Source organism: Corvus moneduloides, chromosome 26, assembly GCF_009650955.1.
Source record: "Corvus moneduloides isolate bCorMon1 chromosome 26, bCorMon1.pri, whole genome shotgun sequence".
Classification (NCBI taxonomy): domain Eukaryota; kingdom Metazoa; phylum Chordata; class Aves; order Passeriformes; family Corvidae; genus Corvus; species Corvus moneduloides.
In genome coordinates, this window is record NC_045501.1 from 2,133,704 (window position 1) to 2,152,442 (window position 18,739).

The following is an 18,739-nucleotide window of genomic DNA, read 5'->3' on the forward strand; positions in this document are numbered from 1 at the left end:
CAACCCCCCGCAGCCCGGCTCCCCCAGCGCCTCCTCAGCCGGGCCAGGCCGGGCCTCCCCCTCCGCGGGGCCAGCCGGGGCCTCACCTCAAAGCGGCTCTTAGTGACCCCGTTCATCTCCCTGCGCATGGCGGGGCCGGCGCGGGGGCGGCGGGGGGCGCGGGGCCCGGAGGGTGCGGGGGTGCCGGAGCGCGGCCTCCGCCCGGCGCCGCCGCCGCGTCCGCTCCGGCCTCAACTTCGACCCAAAACAAAAACACTCCGCACCTGCCAGCAACGCGCGCGCTCATTGGACGGCGCGGCCGCCGCGCGCCGCGAGAGGGGGGGGGGCACCGGAGGGGGGGGAGGAGGGGGGAAGGGAGAGGTGAGGGGGGAGGGGGGGGATGGGAGCGGGTCCGGGGAGAGGGGAGAGGAGGGAGAGGGGAGAGGGGCGCACAGCGAGGGGGGAATGAGGGGTTTGGGTGGTCGCGGAGGGGGGAACCGGGAGTGCCCCGCGGAGGGCGATGGGGGAGAAAAGGGGGGTGCGGAGAGGAGGGGGACGGGAGCGGGGAGAGAGGAGGGAGGGGGATGGGGGACGGCGGAGGGGTGAGGGGAGCGGGACTGCCCGGGGGACCGAGGGGAAGCGGCGCGGGGTTGGGGGTGTGCAGGACCGGGGCTGTCCCGGGGAGGGCGAAGGGATGGGGAGGGAGAGGGACGGGGCGGGGGGGGACACACGACCGAGGCTCCCCCGCCCCCCCACCTACCCCGCAGGCCGCCGCCCCCATCGCGCCGCCGCGGGGGTCTTCCCGCCCCCTCCCCCGGTGCGGAGCGAGGGGCGCTGCCCCCCTTGCCGGGGGTACGGGACGCCCCCGCCCCGCGGGTGCGGGGGCCGCAGGATCCTCCCCCCGGTGTCCGGGGGGCTGCGGGGATCGGGGGTCCCGGGAGGGGAGGGGGGGGGGCGTCCCCCGCCCCTCCGCTCTCTTCCGGGAGCAACGAGTTCAGCCAATCAGCGCCCCGCCTCCGGGTGACGTCATGGTGCTGTCATTCTAGCGGGAAAATCAAGCGTGGCGGGGATGCCCTTCTCGCCCTCCCCCCATCACGGAGGCGAGAGCTTTGTACCAAAGGGGTTTATTTGCATGTAAATAAACATGTTCTCTGCAATATTTCCAAAAAAGTTGAAATTCCACTTTCCGCCCAAAAAAAACTGCCGCGGGAGCCGGGATATTTACAATTCCAGCGATTTTCCAGCCAGGGATTTATGTACATCATGATAATCGAGGAAAAGAACCAGTTTCTTTTAATCTCCGTGTTCACTTCACCACCTGAGATTAAAAGGTTTGGCTTATATTTAATTTTCACTTTTATCTTTCTGAATACTGAAAGATGTAAAATAATTGAGAATAAGCAAAAATATTCCAAAAATAAACCATTTCTCAGAGCCCGAGCACTGACACCCCAAAGCCTCTGCGTGGTCACACACCTCAGCTCTCCCAGGACTGACGTCATTGGAAGGGGACAGGGCACCAAAATGGGGTGAAGAGCTTTAAATCTGGGACTCGTGCCTCCCGCAGTGGCCAGAGGAGACGTTGTTCCCTCTGTTCCCGCCTTCCACAGGGGGAATTTTGGATACTGAGCTTTGGTCTGGGTGAGGGGAGAGGAAACATGTGCAGCTCGTTCCTTTAAAACACATTTTTGTGTCAATTTCGCTGCTGAACGGGACTTCCTGCCAATTCTTTGTGTGCTTCGACAGCAGGAAAACACAGCTCTGGCTAAGGACAAGTCCAGGGGAGCCAACCTGTGGGATTCCCAGCCTGGATTCCACTTGAAAGTGCTTCTTCTGGAAGGCTGGTTGTGCCCTCGCACAACTCGGAACGGATCGAAGGGCTTGTGTCAAAAGAATGGGTTAAATAAAAACAGGAGAGGGGGGCAGGCAGTGCTCCGGAGGCTGAGCCGGCACCGTTCCCAACGCAGCCCCTGGAGCAGGGGCTCCAGCTAAATTCCTCTGGGATTGTATCCCTGACATCCTCTTCGTCACTCGATTCCGACGCTGCGTGAAGCAACAGCGTTTGCTCCAGGTTTGGATTTAATTCCCGCTTTCCTATCGTTTCAGCCCCTGAGGACGGGAGCTCTGGTGAGGGGGAGGTTGTGGTGTGCAGGACACCCAGGAGCAAGGGATAAATATTGGAAAATATGAGAAGGGAAAGTTCTCCAGAGCTGGGGGAAGCTTGGGAGAAATTCAGGCTCCCACGCTCTGCAGGAGCCCCGGAATTAAACTGGAGGCAGAAGGAAGAGGTGAAAAATCCCTACAATTAATGGGATAGTTGCCAACCTACTGAAAAGGCACCGGCCTTTCCAAAAAGCTGGGAACCAAACAGCTTTCCTGGGGTATCCCAGGATGGGAAATTTTAAAAGTTTAAAAGAAACTCAAATCCTTGACATCTTTTCACGCTGCATCCCCAAAGGTGAAGCGTAACCCCCACTCCCACGGGGAAATCCTGGCCTCCAGAACTGACAGCAAAATCCTGTGGGAGCAGGATCCTGCTCAGTACATAATTCCAAAGGAGATGTGTTTGCAGAACTCCTGATTTCCCACATTCCTCTTCAGTGAATCAGATGAAACTGCTTTTAAAAATAAAACACTCTCCTGAGTCTCTTTTCCTTTCAGGGACCACAAGATCAGCCTGGAGAGGATGCCTGAGTCATGCTCCTAATTCCAGCCAAAAGGGGAAAATCCATCTTTTAAGGAAATCAATGCTTCTCCTGCAACTCTGATCCCAGCTGAGCCACTCCGGGACTGTTTTCCAGGCAGTGCCAGTGCCAAGCAGGACACGGCTCCGTCGGCCAGACAATCCTTCCCAGGGCAGTGCCTGTGTGTGTGACCACAATTCCCAGCTGAGCAGCACGAGGGGATTCCAGGGAAACTCGCTGGTGCAGACAGGAGTCCCTTTTCCACGGTGATTTGCTGGAATTTCACCACGCTGGAATGTCACCAAAGCTGCAGAGCCGCCCAAATTCCCATCGGGGGAAAACAAGGAGCACGAGGCATTCCCACATGGAGGTGAATAAATAGCTAAAACAAAAGGGAAGGCAAACCCAAGGCAGCAGCAATCCCTCAGAGCTGTGACCTGGGATAAAACCTTGATTTCCATGAGGCACCGGAGGCACCGCGCTGAGCCGGGCATTGAACGAAGGAATGCCGTGGGAACAAGAGAAATTAAAAACCTCGTGGTTTTCCTTCTTCCAAAGAATTAAAACCCAACCCTAAAACATTTCCTAAAGTAATTACTTTTAAAACTTCCTACATCCAAAAGGAGCTTATCCTGAATGGGAAGAGGGCAGAGGGACTGGGATCTCCCAGACCAGCCTATGTCTGTTTGCCCCATTTGGGAGCTGCTCCCACATTCCCACGCTCGGCTTCACCCCCGTTAATTCCAACAGGGATGATAATACTTGTAAATTCAGGAAGAATGGAAGTGCCCACAGGATGAAGGCCACAGGCAGGGACCTGGCTGCTGGCACTCACACCTTCTGCACAGACCTTGGTGGTCCGAAAATCTTGGAAATATCTCGGAAATACTTATTTTTCCCTTCTCCAAACACACCCCGTGAAGATCCGTGTGGCAAGTTTGGGATGAATCCTTCCTTCCTTCCCTCCAGGACCCGCAGGCCCTGCAGACAGCTCGTCTGGGAGAATTAATTGCCAATTAGAGCAACATCCATGAGATCATCATCTTCCTCCCCGATCAGGAACTCAGGGCTGGCCCGGGACGGCCGCTCAGCCGAGAGGATGGCACTGCTCGCCATGGACAGAGACTGATCCGCCGAGATCGGGGACTTGGACCAGCTCTCCGGCTTCATGCTGTGGGATTTCTTCTTGTCCCTGTCCTTATCCCGCTCCCGATCTCTGTCCCGGTCTTTGTCTTTCACTTTTTTCTTCTCCTTTTTGTGCTTCTTGTGTTTCTCGGCGCTGTACTCGGGCAGGGGCCGGATGCCGTCGTCGGAGCTGGGGCTGTTCTGGTAGGATTTCTCGGCGATGGAGGAGCCCGACTCGCTCTCGCTGTCGATGTTCTGGGGGGTGTACGCCGGGGACTTGCTGTGGCTGGGGGAGCAGCGCTCGTGCTTGGGGGTGGAGCCGCTGATCAGGGGGGATCCGTAGCTTTTGGAAGAAGCCATCTGAGGCCTCAGGCCGTCCCCGCCCCCTTCCCCGGGTTTCTGCAGAGTTACTTTGGCTTTAATGCTGGGGGAACCACCATCGTGTTTGCTGATGATAATTTTGGCCACTCCAGTGCTTCCGACGTTTTTGGAATCCGAGTTCTTCTTGGAAGAGTCAACAGATCCTCCAGAAACAGAGACCTTTGATTTCTCCTTGTCGCTCTTCTCCCGCTTTCCCTGGAACTCCCCTCCAGACATGTTGTGTTTGGAGGACATTGTATGGCTTGAGGAATTGGAACTCGGCCCCATCTGTCCATCCATGGGGTCGTCTCCGCCAGGCCCGCTCGTGACCACCCCGTGCTTCAGCTTGTCTATGACTGCGGTCAGCGATGGCTTCTTGTTTCTGCTCGGGGACTTGCCTTTGGAGCTTCCATGCTGGTTCTGGGATGAAGACATGGAAGACCCACTGGATGAAAAGGAAGATGAAGATGCCGTGGAGGAATTGGACAAGGGGGGTGGTTTCTGTGACATAGACCCGGAGGATCCCATTCCTGAAGACGATTTCATGCTGGAGCTTGAGCCAGTCCCAGACATGTGAGACCCACCGGAACCTGAACTGATGGGTGACTTTGCTTTAGACGACGGGGGAGTACCTGGGACAGGTTTCATGGGAGAGGCGAGTTTGTCAGAACCCCCCGAGGGTCTCGAGTGAGACGGAGAGATGTTTGGTTTGCTCATGGAAGGGTTCATGAGGGACGATGGCTTTCCTTGAGGTTTCATCTTGGTGCTGCCAGAGCCGGTGCTGAGGCCGTGCTTGGTGATGGGGGAGGATCCCGGCTTTCCCACCGACTGGGCTGAGCCCTTGGACTGACCCGAACCGGAGCCACCTTGGCTGGAGTAGAGGCTGCTGCTCATCTTTGAGCCAGAAGACCCTTCTGATTTGCTTTTAATTTTGCCTGAGGTTGAAGAGGAGGAAGAAGAGGAGGAGGAAGAAGAATGGCTATGATGGCTTTTGCTACTGGAGGAGGTGACAGAACCACTACTCGTGTACTGGCCATGTGAAGACGGTTTGCCAACAGTCACTGTTCCTTTTGGGATCTGAATGGTTATTTTTGGAATAGGAGGAGTAGCTACCCCGGGAGGAGTCTGGGATCTGCCCGAACTCCCCGGAGACTTGGACCCACCTGTGCTTGCTGGCGGCGTGAAGGGCCTGTTGGACGAACTGTGAGATGGAGATTTCCCATCTGTCTCCTGCTTCTTCCGCTTTGGAAGTTTCTCTTTGCTTTTGCCATCACTGGATGGCGTCCGGCTGCGCTTCCCTGGCTTCCCATCTATCCCGGCACCTGCCATGGCACTTCCAGACCCATTGCCTTCCTTTACCCGTTTCTGAGACTTCTCTTTTCCTAAATCCCCTGTGTTCAGCAAAGGGCTCTGACCTCCACTGTGGTGCTCCATGATGTCGGAGGACCCCAGTGCTTTGCTGGCAGCTGCAATAATACTAAAATCCACCGTATCGGACGGAGTGCTCCCCTTAAATTTATTTTCCCCCCCGTCAGCCCCCAAGACTTGCACCCCCAAATTAGTTAGAGCCTGGGGGGCATAGCCCTTGAAATCATCAGTGTCTCCGCTCTGACTGCTCTCATCAAAGTATTCCTCCCCAAAACCGCTCTGGCTCTGGCTGTTCAGCAAGTCAGGGTTGAAATCTACCCCGTCTGGAAAAAAATGGTTGGAGGAGTCGCTGTTGGGGCTCACAGCGGCGTCCGCGATCAGGTCTGCGGGGTCTGTGTAGGGGTTCTCACTGCTGTTGGTCTGAAAAACATCGGGGTCAAAGAGGGCACTTTGTGAATGTCCTGAACTAGAAGAGTCTCTGACTGGAGTCCCAATGGGTGGGCAGTCCTCGGTACTGGTGGGCAGCTTGGAAGCCTCCTCCGCTATATCCGAGAGGATGTCGGTGACATCGGCCCCGATGCTGTCCGAGCTGGACAGGCGAACCATCCTCTGGATACTGGGCTGCGCGTGGGGGAGCGCCTGGGGGTAGGTGGTAGGAGGAGTGCTGCACTGGCTGGGTGCTGGAGTAATATGAGGGGTGTCCAGGGTGTCTGCAGTCATGTTGACATCAAAAATAGGGTTCTGGGAGTCAACATCCATGGAAAAGAGCTCCCTCTGGAAATCATCCTCAGTCTGGTGCTTGGGCTTGTCGGCTGGCATGCGGGATTTTTTTTTCTTTTGCTTATTCCCCCCAGGGCCCATTTCCATTCTGGGGGAGCCAGAGGAAGAGTTCTGCCTTTCCAGAGGGCTGCTCCCATACAGAGTGGAGAAATCCTGAGGAGGATTCTCCTTAAGAAGGTTCATGAGCATGGGGTGGTTCTTGGTGTTGCTGGCTGGTGAGGATACTGGTGGTGGTGTGTGGTGGGGGGGGGTTGGACTTGAGCCAATGGTAGACCCCACATTCCCTGTGATCTGCAACAAACTAGTGAGAATAGGGTTCTGAGACACTTTGCTGAAGTCCTCCCCATGGCCCACCGAGTCATGCCTCTCTTTCATGCTTATGCTCATGTTAAACAAAGTAGTGATGGGCCCCCCAGGAAAAGTGTTGGTTGGGGTGGTGGTCCCACTCATTGGGTTGCTGCCTGTGGTCATGCCATACCCTGGGCTGCTGGCTGGGGGCAGGTTTTTCTTCACCATGTCTTCAACTGTCTCTGCAATGAGGGACAGGGCTGGGGTGTCAGCTTGAATGGTTTCTGCTTTCCTGCGGATGGCTCTCATGGTGACAGGGATGGACATGCACCTGCAAGACACAGCAGAGAGTCAGGGTGGGGTTGGCTGCCCTTAGCCAAGGTCACTGGGGCGGTTTTACACCTCCATCAGGTATAAAACGAGCACTCAGGGGCTTGCACAGGAGAGCAGCAGGTCCAGGGTTTATGCCCTGCTGTTCTGCTTGGATTCACATCTATCCCACCACCCTTATCCAGCCACGAGACACCAGCGCCTTTATGCACCGCCTTGCAATCACAGAGGGAGAATTAATCAATTAACTCTAATAACTGATGGCTGACAGATCGTTATCTGGTAGTTAAAAAGCACAGGATGCAATCATAGAATCACGGAATGGTTTGGGTAGGAAGGGGCCTTAAAGCTCATCCAGTGCCACCCCTGCCATGGGCAGGGACACCTGCCACTGTCCCAGGGTGCTCCAAGCGTTGTCCAGCCTGGCCTTGGACATTTCCAGGGATCCAGGGGCAGCCACAGCTTCTCTGGGCACCCTGTGCCAGGGCCTGCCCACCCTCACAGGGAGGGATTTCTTCCCAATATCCCATCTAAAAGCACTGTTTCAGTTTAAAGCCATTCCCCATTGTCCTGTCCTGATGAAGGAATCTGGGTTGTTACTCTAATTCTGCCAGAAAACTCCTTTATCTAAGCTTGGCAAACCTGATTTCCTGCAACCTTATAAAAATCCCAGGATGGCTTGGGTTGGAAGGGCTTAAAGCCCATGCAGTTCCACCCCTCTGCCATGGGCAGGGGCAGCTTTTTGAGCTCAAAAATCAGTGATAACTCCACATTCTCCTCAGGGATGATGAGTCTATAACGTGCTGAACGCAAAACCAGTGATTCTCACTCAAAAGGTGACAGGAGTGTTGTGCCCTGTGAACATCCTGCTCTGTTCTGAATGGAACTGAGGTGGAGGAACCTGGATAAAAGCCCTGTGTAAACAACAAACTCAAAAATTAGTAGCTACAGTTCAACATCTGGTATTGAATTTTCAGCAGGGCTGTGAGTTTTTCTCTCTTCCAAACAAGCACAGAACAGCTCCAGAACTGCTGGATGAACATGAGAAGGAGCAGAACTCATCTGTGTGGTTGGGAGTGCAAGGTGGGACAAAATCCCAGCTTACCTTTGAACAACCTTGGCAATGAAATCATCTGTACAGATGAGGGCATCGGACAGCCCTTTGTACAGCTTGCAGTTCACATGGGTGGAGTCCTGCACATCCATCACCACTGCAAGAGAGAGCAGGTGTTTAGGAGAGATCAAAATCCTGCACACAGAGCGAGGAAACCCTGCCAGCCTTCCCAAAAACGCTGTTCCTGCTGCCCCTGAGCCCACTTACCACACACCAGGGAGTCGTTCACGGGGTGCTGGAAGGATACACTGAAACAGGAGTCAGAGAGAGGACAAACTTCAAACTGCAGGATCCCAGGAGAATCTGAAAGGCACAGGAAACATTAACTGAGGGAAGAGTGGAGATGAACCAGAGCCTCAAAACCCCCACAAAGACGGGATAAAAATAAGGGAAGCAGCAGAGGCCTCATTTCTTATGAGGAAAACTACCCAGGGTTCATCATTCCCACGTCATATTCCTCTGGAGGTGGCACCCACCTTCCTTCAGGACTGTCCTCTTGACACAGCTGCCGATGAGGGTGTTGTAGGCCACCTGGTGCCGGATCAAGTTGAGGATGAGGGGCACCCGGCCGGGGTGCTGGAAGGCGATTTTGCTGATCAGAGTTCCCTGGAGGCTTCGTCCGTCCGGGAGAGGAGCATCTTTGTTCAGGAAGTAACAGTGCTGCTGTCCTGGAAGAGCCTGACAAACAATTCCTGCTTTAGTCCAGCTGGGTAGAGGGGGATAAGGGACATCCAGCAGTGCCCAGAAGCCACTGACACCACGTCACCTTTCTGGCTGAAAGGGACAAACACCGAGGACGTTTTCCTTCCACTCTGAACAAGGAAAACATCATTTTCATTCCTCAAAAGTACTGCCCAACAGCATTCACTGTTCCCACTAAAACAGTTTCACATTGGATGGCATCCCTTCTGGGGAGAGAATCCTCTGGAGTTAACACTTATTCACAGATTTAAGGATTTCTCACAAAATGTTGCAATTCATTCAACCACACATCACTGCACAAAAGGAAGGGACAGATCCTGGGAAGGCTCAGCCCCTCTGCTCTCCTCCCTGCAGCTGCACTCCAACAGCAAAGCATCTTTCAATACCTCATTTTCCTAATCACCATGGTCATCATGGAATGGTTTGGGTTGGGAGGAATGTTAAAGCCCATCCAATCCCACCCCCTGCCATGGGCAGGGACAGCTCCCACTGTCTCACATTGCTCCAAGCCCTGTCCAACCTGGCCTTGGACACTTCCAGGGATGGGGCAGCCACAGCTTCTCTGGGAACCTGTGCCAGGGCCCTGTACCTGAATCCTAACACTTGAAGAACAAGTTTTATCCTGGAATAAATACTGAACCCATTTATCCCACTTGGAAGACAGCTGAACCCCCCTCTGAAATGCTGCTGTGGAGGTGTCCCAGGCTGGCTGGGAGAGCACACTTACTGCGTAGAAGCGCATGTTGTGGTTCAGGGGCAGGGGATCGGCCTCCTTGGACAACTCAAACTGCGTGATCAGCTCATACAGGGGGACAAACGTGGGTGACGTGTCAAACAGTGGGATACCTGAGGGGACAAGACAGCATGGAATGATGGCACCTGGGAGCCAGGGAGAGATGGTGGGAGAACCTGTCCAGGTTTTACCGAGATCAGCACAAAACCCCGAGCAACTTCCCCGGCACATGTTAAAAATCAGCAGCGTTTACTGATAGAAACAAGGAGACATTAATAAAACCCTGGAGATGAAACATTAATAAAACCCTGACAGCTCTGCAACCCACCTGTGCAGCTCTGGAGTTTCTGGATGAAAGCTCGAGACACTGGAATGGGACGTGGGAACTTCAGGAAGAAACAAGCTGGCAAGTCCACACTGTTGGCACTGGTGATCGAGGAGAAAGACGGAGTTCTGAAAGATTGGGGGGACAAAAGGTCCTGTGAGCTGCAGGGCTTCTGCTGTCACCTGACACAACATTTATGTTTCCTCAAATACACAGTTACACCTTAAAAATAAAGGCACTCCTCAGGAGCACCTCAGAGCCCTGAAACAGGCCTTTCTTGGCCTAAAGACAGCACTTGTGTAACTCACATCATGCTGTGACATCACACAGCCATTCCCCACTGACGCCAGCTGAGTGCTGGCCTCGTGTCCTGCCCTTACCCTTTGCTGTCCACGGGGTGGGAGCCCATGATCAGGGGAGCAATTGGAAGTTTGTGCATTGCCATGGTTCCCTCGACTGTCACGGACACGTTCATGCCCAGCGAGCGAGGAACTGCGGGGGGAAGCAAGAGAAGAACCCGACAAGGACATAAGCTGATGGAAAAAAAACCCATTCAGTGCAAGTTTTGTGGATTAAACATTAATTAAATATACTCTCCATCCCTGGAAGTGTCCAAGGCCAAGTTGGATGGGGCTTGGAGCAACCTGGGATAGTGGAAGGTGTCCCTGCCCATGGAATTGGATGAGCCTTAGGGTGCTTTCCAACACAAAACATTCTGTGACTCCATAAAATATCACTCTGGTGGAAATATCTGGCTTCCCCCACAAGGCACAGAGTTCACTGTTCACCTCCAGGACTAAATGGAAAACAGCCAAACTGACTGTTCTACCCAGAGCTCCACTTCCCTCTTGCCAGGTGGATCAGTTGCGTCACTCTCAAAATATTTTCCAAATGCATTTGTGAGTTCGTCGTTCGCTCTTTGCAAAGCAAAACAAATAATGATTTTGGATAATTTCCCCCTCTTCTTTCCTGACAACTGGAGCTTGGTTTTGGCATTTTAACAAGAGCCAGATGTCCGTGCATAGAAACAATCTCCCAGTATGAGGGAAGAGGCACCAGGCTGGATGGGGCTCTGAGGAACCCGGGATAGCAGAAGTGTCCCTGCCCATGGCAGAGGGTTGGAACTGGATGAGCTTTAAGGTGCCTCCCAACCCAAACCATTCTGGGATTCTATGTTTTTACTCAGACAACAAAACAAATCCCATGTTAAAATGAGATTCACTCCAAGGAAAAAGGCTCTGCCTGCAAACAGTCACCCCACGATCCCACAGGAGCCCAGCTCTGACTCCAGCACAGCCACAAGGTCCAATGGTCAATGGTCACCTGGGCCAGTGTTTGCACCTGGGCTCACTAAAGCTGGGTCCTCCACAGGACAGCCTGTGACAGGGTGACAGCAGAGGGGAGCTAGGCTGGAATTCTGCTTCCTTCTCTGCCTCAAGCAGCAGCAGCCCCCAGCAGCCCCACAGCTGACCTACCATTGTTCTCATGCAAAACCACGGGGGCTCCAGTGCCATCCTCAAATAAATCATAGGGGGAGACGTAATATTTGAGGTTCATCAGGAGACCTGGGGGAGAGAAACTCCTGATGAGGCGTCCTGAGAAGTCAACCTGATCATCCCCACACCCCAAAGCCACACAAACACCTTGTCCCTCTTTTACTTTGACTATTTTTCCATCAGTTAATGTGAAACTATCACCCATAATGGGGGCCAAGAACAAATAAATTTTCATTAATTCCTTTTTTTTAAAGTGTGAATCACAAGTACCTCCACTCCTGGGGGTGAGATAGCCAACACTGCCATGCAGGATCTTGTCCAGGGGGTTTGCATTGGTGGCTTGCCTGCAAGAGAGGCAATCATAGGCTGAAACAAGCCACAGCCACACCTGAAGCCAAAATTCATGTGCTGAGACTGATTTTAACCCAAAATACACATTTCTGGGACCCAAAGAGGGCCTGATCTTACTGTACAGGCAAAACAAAAGCTGCTTTACTCTGCAGCATGGCTGGTTGATCACTGAATCTACAGCAGTGAAACAGGACCAAAGCTTTCTCAATTTCTTACTGTAAAACACATGACCACTAAATCCATCAAGCTACAAACTTTTTATTTTGACTTTTAGACTCTCTTCTAATCAATTTCCACAGTTAAAAAGGAATTTCTCAGAGCTCTGAGCATTTATAGGTATTTACAAAACCCACCCAACCACACAGACACCACAAACTCACCAATACATCCCAGCCATCTTTTGGAGATCCAACTCCAAGGACTGCAGAGCCAAGTACATTTTAGTTTTAAGTTTGCTTAGGAAAAAAGAAAAAAAAACCCAATTAAACAATATAAGAAAACTTGAAAGGAACTGTGCAGTGCAAACCTACAAGCTTGGAGGGTTGTTTCATTTTTTATGTGTGGGTATAAATAAATGTATTCTAGACTTATTATTTCATTTTATATATGTGGATATAAATGAATTCTGGACTTACTTGTCCCCTGGCAGCTTATACAGGTTCACAAGTCCCCTCAGATGCTTTGAAAACTCATCAAAATTTTTCTCTCTGGAAGGAAAAGGGAGGAAAAGTTACTAAGTATTCAAATTAGTAACAGATAGGTTTCATTTTAAAAAGTGACATCAATACAGACACTGAGCCAATTAAAAAAAAAGACTTTTGCTACATGAAAGCTACAAAATTTGTTCTTGCAATGATTCAGCTTTAACCTGCTGTGGGCTTTGAAGATACTTTGCACAGCAGCCAGAATCACAAGATCTGAGTCAAAGCCAGAAAATCCCCTGGAGAAGGGAAGACACTTTGTAGGGAAGGAGCAGCTGTGAAGAATTTTGTGTTTCCAGACATCAAATAGCATCAGAACATTACAGGAAAGAGAAACGTGCGAAGAAACACAACATCCCACCCTTGTCACTCACCTCAGATGTTGCACCAGTTCTGGACAGCTCTGAAAAGGAAAGAAAACACAAGGGTATCAGTGTGGAATGCAGCCACTCCAGGCTTTGTGCAGCTCTGAACTGGGAAATACCAGGACAGGGAAATTCCCGAGCACCAGCTTTTCCTGGGAAGCCACACAATGCTCACAACCACACCTCGCTGTGGTTCTACTTCTGCTCCTCAACCCCTGCTGGGACAAGTCCCAGCAATAACATTTCCTCTTAAATTATTCATTTGAAATAAACTTCTCAAATTGTGAAGCCTTAGGTTGAAAATCTATGACCTTACACAGGGATATTAAAAATAATATCCCTGTGTTTCCAGGAGAGGCCAATCAAACACCAACCTCAAACTCCTCCACAGGCAGTAAAGCCATTTTCTCCCAGCTTTCCACATTTTAGAACCTTCCATTCCCACATCTGAGCTTTGTAAGAATAATTTCCCTTCTCTTTCCTTGGAAACACAGTGATAACTTCCATAAAATTTTCAGAAACACTGGGGTAACTTCCTCAAATAATTCTGCCCGTTGTAAATCCATAGTGTGCATTGATCAGAGTATCCCACAGGAGCAAACTACTCCATGGAGGATTTTACTTCCCACTAGAACGAGCAGCAGGGGTGTGACTCTGGGTCTAAGGGAATGTTAAATACAACTCATTTCCTCTGCTCAAACCAAAGGGAGGTAAATGGCAATCCCAAAAGGACAAGGGTTCCTCTTTCCTAGGAATACACACCACGGGGTTTTCTCCATGGTGAGCCACCTTGACATCACAGAGCAGCCCTGTAGGATCCAACTGCACTTCCACATAAAACATGTCCGAGGTGATGTAACACTCGGTGCCGTTCGCACTCAGGTGGGAGCCGAGGCTTCCAGAGGAAACAGAACAAAAATCGCTGTGAGATGCACAGAAAACCCCCAGAAAACCCCCAGAAACACCCCCCAATCTAAGCACACAAAACTCCACAGTCCAAGCACACAAACCCACCCCCAATCCAAGCACATAAAACCCACAATCCAAGCACACAAAACCCCACAATCCAAGCACACAAACCTCCCAATCCAAGCATACAAAACCCCACAATCCAAGCATACAAAACCCCACAATCCAAGCACATAAACCTCCCAATCCAAGCACATAAACCTCCCAATCCAAGCACACAAACCCTCCAATCCAAGCACATAAACCCCACAATCCATTACAGAAAATCCCCCAGTCCATCACACAAAACCTCCCAATCCAAGCACACAAAATTCCCCAATCCAAGAACACAAAACTCCCCTAATCCAAGCACACAAAACCCACAGTCCAAACACATAAACCCTGCAATCCAAGCACACAAAGCTCCCCAATCCATCATACAAAACCCCATCACCCAAGCACACAAATCCCCACAATCCAAGCACACAAAATCCCCCAATCCATCACGCAAACCCCACAATCCAAGCAAACAAAAACCCCAATCCAAGCACACAAAATCCCCAATCCAAGCACATAAAACACCCCAAACCAAGCACACAAAATCCCCAATCCAAGCACATAAAACACCCTAATCCAAGCACATAAAATCCCCAATCCAAGCACACAAAACCCCACAATCCAAGCACCAGAAGGTTCTGGTGCGGGCAGGGAACCAGGAGAGGTCTTTGCCATGAATCAAAGGAGGAGACCCACCCGCTTTGCCTGGCGATGGACTCCAAGCGATCAGTCATGGCAGGCAGAGATGATACTGGATGGAGGGAGCAAAAACCAAAGTTTAGGGGAATGGTCTGACATTCCCTAAGGGATTTAGGCACCAGCAATAAACCCAGTCTCAGATGGTTACCCCCTCCCACGTCTGCTCACACTGTCACACGTGCAACCACACAGGACCTGTGCCCAAATACAAACACAAGGGTCTGCACGGAGAAACCCAAATATTCCCAAACTGCAAGGAGAGAATGGAGTTTCTTCTGCAAGTGGAATCCAGCTATGGGCACTCACAGAGCCGTGGAATGGTTTGGAAGGGACCTTAAAGCCCATCCAGTGCCACCCCTGCCATGGGCAGGGACAGCTCCCACTATCCCAGGGTGCTCCAAGCCCTGTCCAACCTGGCCTTGGACACTTCCAGGGATGGGGCAGCCACAGCTGCTCTGGACAATGAGAGGCTTTTCCCAATAAAAGCAGCACAGCCAGTGCTGATTGTCCTGCCTGGCACCGAGCTGGGAGTGCTGATGAACCCCTGAGCACCAGCAACACCCTGTGTGTGATTTTTATGGAGCATTTCCATAGGATTTTCCACCCTGCAGCAGCCTGTGGAGAGCATGCAGAGAACACACCAACCTTTCAGGGCCTTCTGCAGCGTCTCCAAGCAGCTCACCAGGTGCTGGTGTCCCCCTGAGTTCAGCACCACTCGCTTTTCCTTGGGCAGACAAAAGAAAAAAAGGTCATTTTTCCTTGTCCCTCAGTAGGAGAGAATTATGGAAACTTTTGAGCAGCCAAGGGAGGTTTATTTAGATAATTAAAAGCAGATTAGATTTCATGCCCAAATTACATCATCCTGATTCCTCTAGGTGAACAGTATCTGTTTGCAAGCAGATTAAAAGGCAGGCCTGGAACTGATTTATTTTCTTTTAAGCAACTTGCTCAGCTGGAAGAACAGAATGTAGCAACTTTTAACAGGTCTAAGATGAGAGTTTTAAAAGAGGTGACAGAGAAATAAAGAGCCAGGCAAACTTTTAACACCTGAGCATGTGCAGGAGGCTTTGCTGTAGCTCTCCCTGCCTCCTGCTCCTCCTTGCCCCACCCACACCAATATTTCAAACCCATTTTTGACTAAGCCAGCACTGAGTGTTGAGTGTCTGCTCTACAAAACAATATCCTGGAAGGGTAAATAGCAGAAAATACAAGTTTGATCCTTTTCCTGGCACTGAGCTGACAATTAATCTGTAACTAGGAGAGCGTTTGGACATCCCTCCCTCCCCTGTGCCCCCATCCAGGAGAGAGCAAAGCCTTGAATGCCTTGAAGAGATCTAAGAACCCAACACAAAATCATCACCAGAGGAGCCCCAGACAGCTCCTGCTCAGAGCCCAGCAATCCTCACCATGACCTGACGGACCAACTTCATGGTTTCTGTCCAGGGCCGGTTCTGGCTGTACTTGGCGTGGAGCCTTTCCAGGAGGGAGCTCATCTTGTTCAGCTTTTCCGCCTCTGTGAGACAGGAATATTCAGGAAAGAGAATGAGTCAATATTGGAAGTTTAACAATCAGTTTAGGAGCAAAACACCTTCCACCTTTAAGCTAAAGATGACTTCAAAGAATTTACTTACCACTGGTTTAACCCCAGACCTCGAGGTGAGGTAAATGTTATGGAATATCCCAAGCTGTTAAAACTTAAAGGACCATGAAAATCCTATGGAATGCCTGTCTGGAAAATGCCCAGCTCCTGTTCTGCACGATCCCTGAGTGATGTGGCCCCAGCAGGTTCAGTTCTGTCAGGACAGGAGGATATCAGGGCACTGTCTGAAGATCCAACAGGATCCTCAGGGTCTAACGACGATGCTTCCCTGGGGCAGGAAAGTGTGGGAAACACAGTGTTAAAGCAGTGAGGTGGGATTTTGTGTCCTGGGCTCCCCCTCTGTTCTCTCTCCCAACTTTTTGAAAGGTCTTCACACCTTCCATCATCAAAAACCTCAACCAAGTCATTCCAATCGCCAGTTGTCACAAATTCTGTGCTCAGACGCACTCCTGCCCCACTGTAGGACTCGGGGGAATGGCTGGAGCTGTGCCTGGGAGGTTCAGGTTGGATTTTGGGAGAGATTCTTCCCCCAGAGGGTGGTTGAGCACTGAACAGGCTCCCCAGGGAATGGGCACAGCCCCAAGGCTGCCAGAGCTCCAGGAGGATTTGGACAACGCTCTCAGGTACAGGGTGGGATTGTTGGGGTGTCTGTGCAGGGCCAGGGGTTGGACTTTGATGATCCTACGGGTTCCTTCCAGCTTAGGACATTCCATGACTCTACAAATAGCTCAGAGCTGAGGGCTGCTGTTCCCTCAGTGCTGCTCCAGAGCCAGGACACAGCTCCATGTGCTGGGAGGGGATGAAGCAGTGGATGAGTGACTGGAGCATGACAAAGAGAATGCGGCTTTCAGGAACACTCAAATCCTGTATTTTATTGCCAAGAGACAGAGTTTTCCACACTTCCATGTCAAAAAAAATCCCAGTGGACATCACTCCAGAATAAACCCTCTCCCTGACACCGGAGGGTCCAAGGCAAATATGACATTTTAGTGTCACCTCACAGGATCCTGTGACTTCCACCTGCCAAACTTCCTTGGTTTGGGTTCCTCATTGATGCTCTCCCAGCCCACGGACCTAACACCGAGTCCTCCAAATCCCAGTGAAAGGAATGAATGAATGAATGTGTGCTGGATGTTTTGGAGTCTCCTGCTCTGGAGACATTCCAAACCCACCTGTGTCACCTGCTCCAGGTGACCCTACCTTGGCAGGGGGGTTGGACTGGATGATCCCCAGAGATCCCTTCCAACAACCCCAACTATTCCGGGATTTTGTTTTCAGGCACTTTATACCTTTCAGCTGCATCAACACAGGATGTTGGAGGTGGGAAGGGACCCCTGGAGCTCACCTGGTCCAAGCCCCCTCCCCTACCTACAGTGAGTTGTCCAGAATCCCAGGACAGAGTTGGCAGGGACCTCTGCAGATCACTCAGCCCAAGACCCCTGACAAGGCAGGGTCACCCGGAACGTGCCCAGGTGGGTGTGGAATATCTCCAGAGAGGGAGACTCCGCTCCCTCCCAGGGCAGCTGTTCCAGTGCTCTGACACCCTCCTGGGAAGAAGTTCTTCCTCATGTCGAGGTGGAACTTGTTGTGTTTCAGTTTCTGGCCATTGCTCCTCGTCCTGCCGCTGAACAGAGTCTGGCACCTTCCTCTGACACCCTCTGGAGACATTAGTACGGACTGATGGGATCCCCTCTCAGCCTTCTCCAGAGTAACCAGGCCCGGCTCCGCGGTCCCTCCTCATCACAGAGATGCCCCAGACTTCAAATCACCTTTGCGACCCTCTCGCTTTCCGGGGCGCACCTCAGCCCCATCGCGGGGCTGCCCAGACCCGGAGCCTCGGATCCACAGGGCCCCCCTCGTTCCCTCACGGCGCCGGCGGGAACCCCCGCGTCGCACTCACCCTCGGCGCTGCCCGGCGCTGCCTTCATATTGCAGGTTCGGGGCCAGGATCGAGAGAGGGACTGGGAAAGGGGATCGGGAGCGGGCGGGGAGCGGGGGCGGCGGCGGGGCCGCCCTCGCCCTCACACGGCGGCGGCCGCCGCCATCGCTGCGCCCGCGGCTGCGCTCCCGCGCTCTCGCGAGACTCCGCCGCGCCCGCGCGCGCAGGGGTGGGCGTGGCTTGAGAGACAGCACGCCCCGCCCCTTCAGCCTCCTGGAAGCGCGGCGGCGGCCGCTGTGGAGCCCTTAACGGAGCATTAACCGCCCGTTACCCGCCGGTGCGCCGGGCCAGGCCCGACAGCGACCCGCCGGTGGCTTTAGAGCGCAGCGCGGGAGAGCGGCGGGAGGCCGGGCCGGCGGGGCGGCGACGCCGCCATGGAGCTTTGTTGCGGGCCGGGCGCTAGGGGGCGCTGTCCCCGCCCCGCGCCCCAATAAAGTTCGCTGGGAAGCCGCCGGCGGCGCGATTTCGCGGCTCTCGCGAGAGGACGAGCGTGCGCCCCCGCCCTTCTCCGAGAGGACTCGCGGACGAGGAGGACTCGCGCGGCGGGAGGGAGGGAGGGAAGGAAGGGTGGCGGCGGTGCTATCGCGAGAGTTGCGGGCGGGTCTCGCGAGAGTTGGCGGTGCCCCCGGTCGGCGCCGCTCGGGTTCGGGCAGAGCGCGGGGGCCGGGCCGGGCCGGGGGCGGCGGCGGCTCCGGGGCCCTTCGGCCGGGGATCCGCGCCCAGGCCCCGCCACCGCCGCTGAGGCCGCGGGCAGCGCTCCGGGCCCGGGTCCCGCCTTCCCGGGGCGCCCCCGCG

At 53.1% G+C, this 18,739-nt stretch overlaps 1 protein-coding gene across 2 annotated transcripts; it reads right to left on the reverse strand.

Annotated features, from left to right (window-relative positions):
- Positions 1-1,087: 1,087 nt before the first annotated feature.
- On the reverse strand, positions 1,088-18,032 carry MED1 (mediator complex subunit 1). Of its 2 annotated transcripts, none has more exons than XM_032134165.1 (17): positions 17,906-18,032; positions 15,812-15,918; positions 15,051-15,129; positions 14,403-14,457; positions 13,464-13,596; positions 12,711-12,739; positions 12,271-12,342; positions 12,016-12,090; positions 11,555-11,628; positions 11,264-11,353; positions 10,169-10,280; positions 9,792-9,916; positions 9,458-9,576; positions 8,505-8,706; positions 8,236-8,331; positions 8,020-8,125; positions 1,088-6,915 (listed from the first exon to the last, which is right to left on the reverse strand). In XM_032134165.1, the coding sequence occupies exons 1-17, from the start codon at positions 17,931-17,933 to the stop codon at positions 3,669-3,671; spliced, it is 4,749 nt and encodes a 1,582-aa protein (XP_031990056.1). In that variant the 5' UTR covers positions 17,934-18,032; the 3' UTR covers positions 1,088-3,668. The 2 variants fall into 2 exon arrangements, with proteins under 2 accessions (XP_031990056.1, XP_031990057.1); XM_032134166.1 differs by lacking the exon at positions 17,906-18,032 and adding an exon at positions 16,037-16,276.
- Between the last annotated feature and the right edge of the window lie 707 nt (positions 18,033-18,739).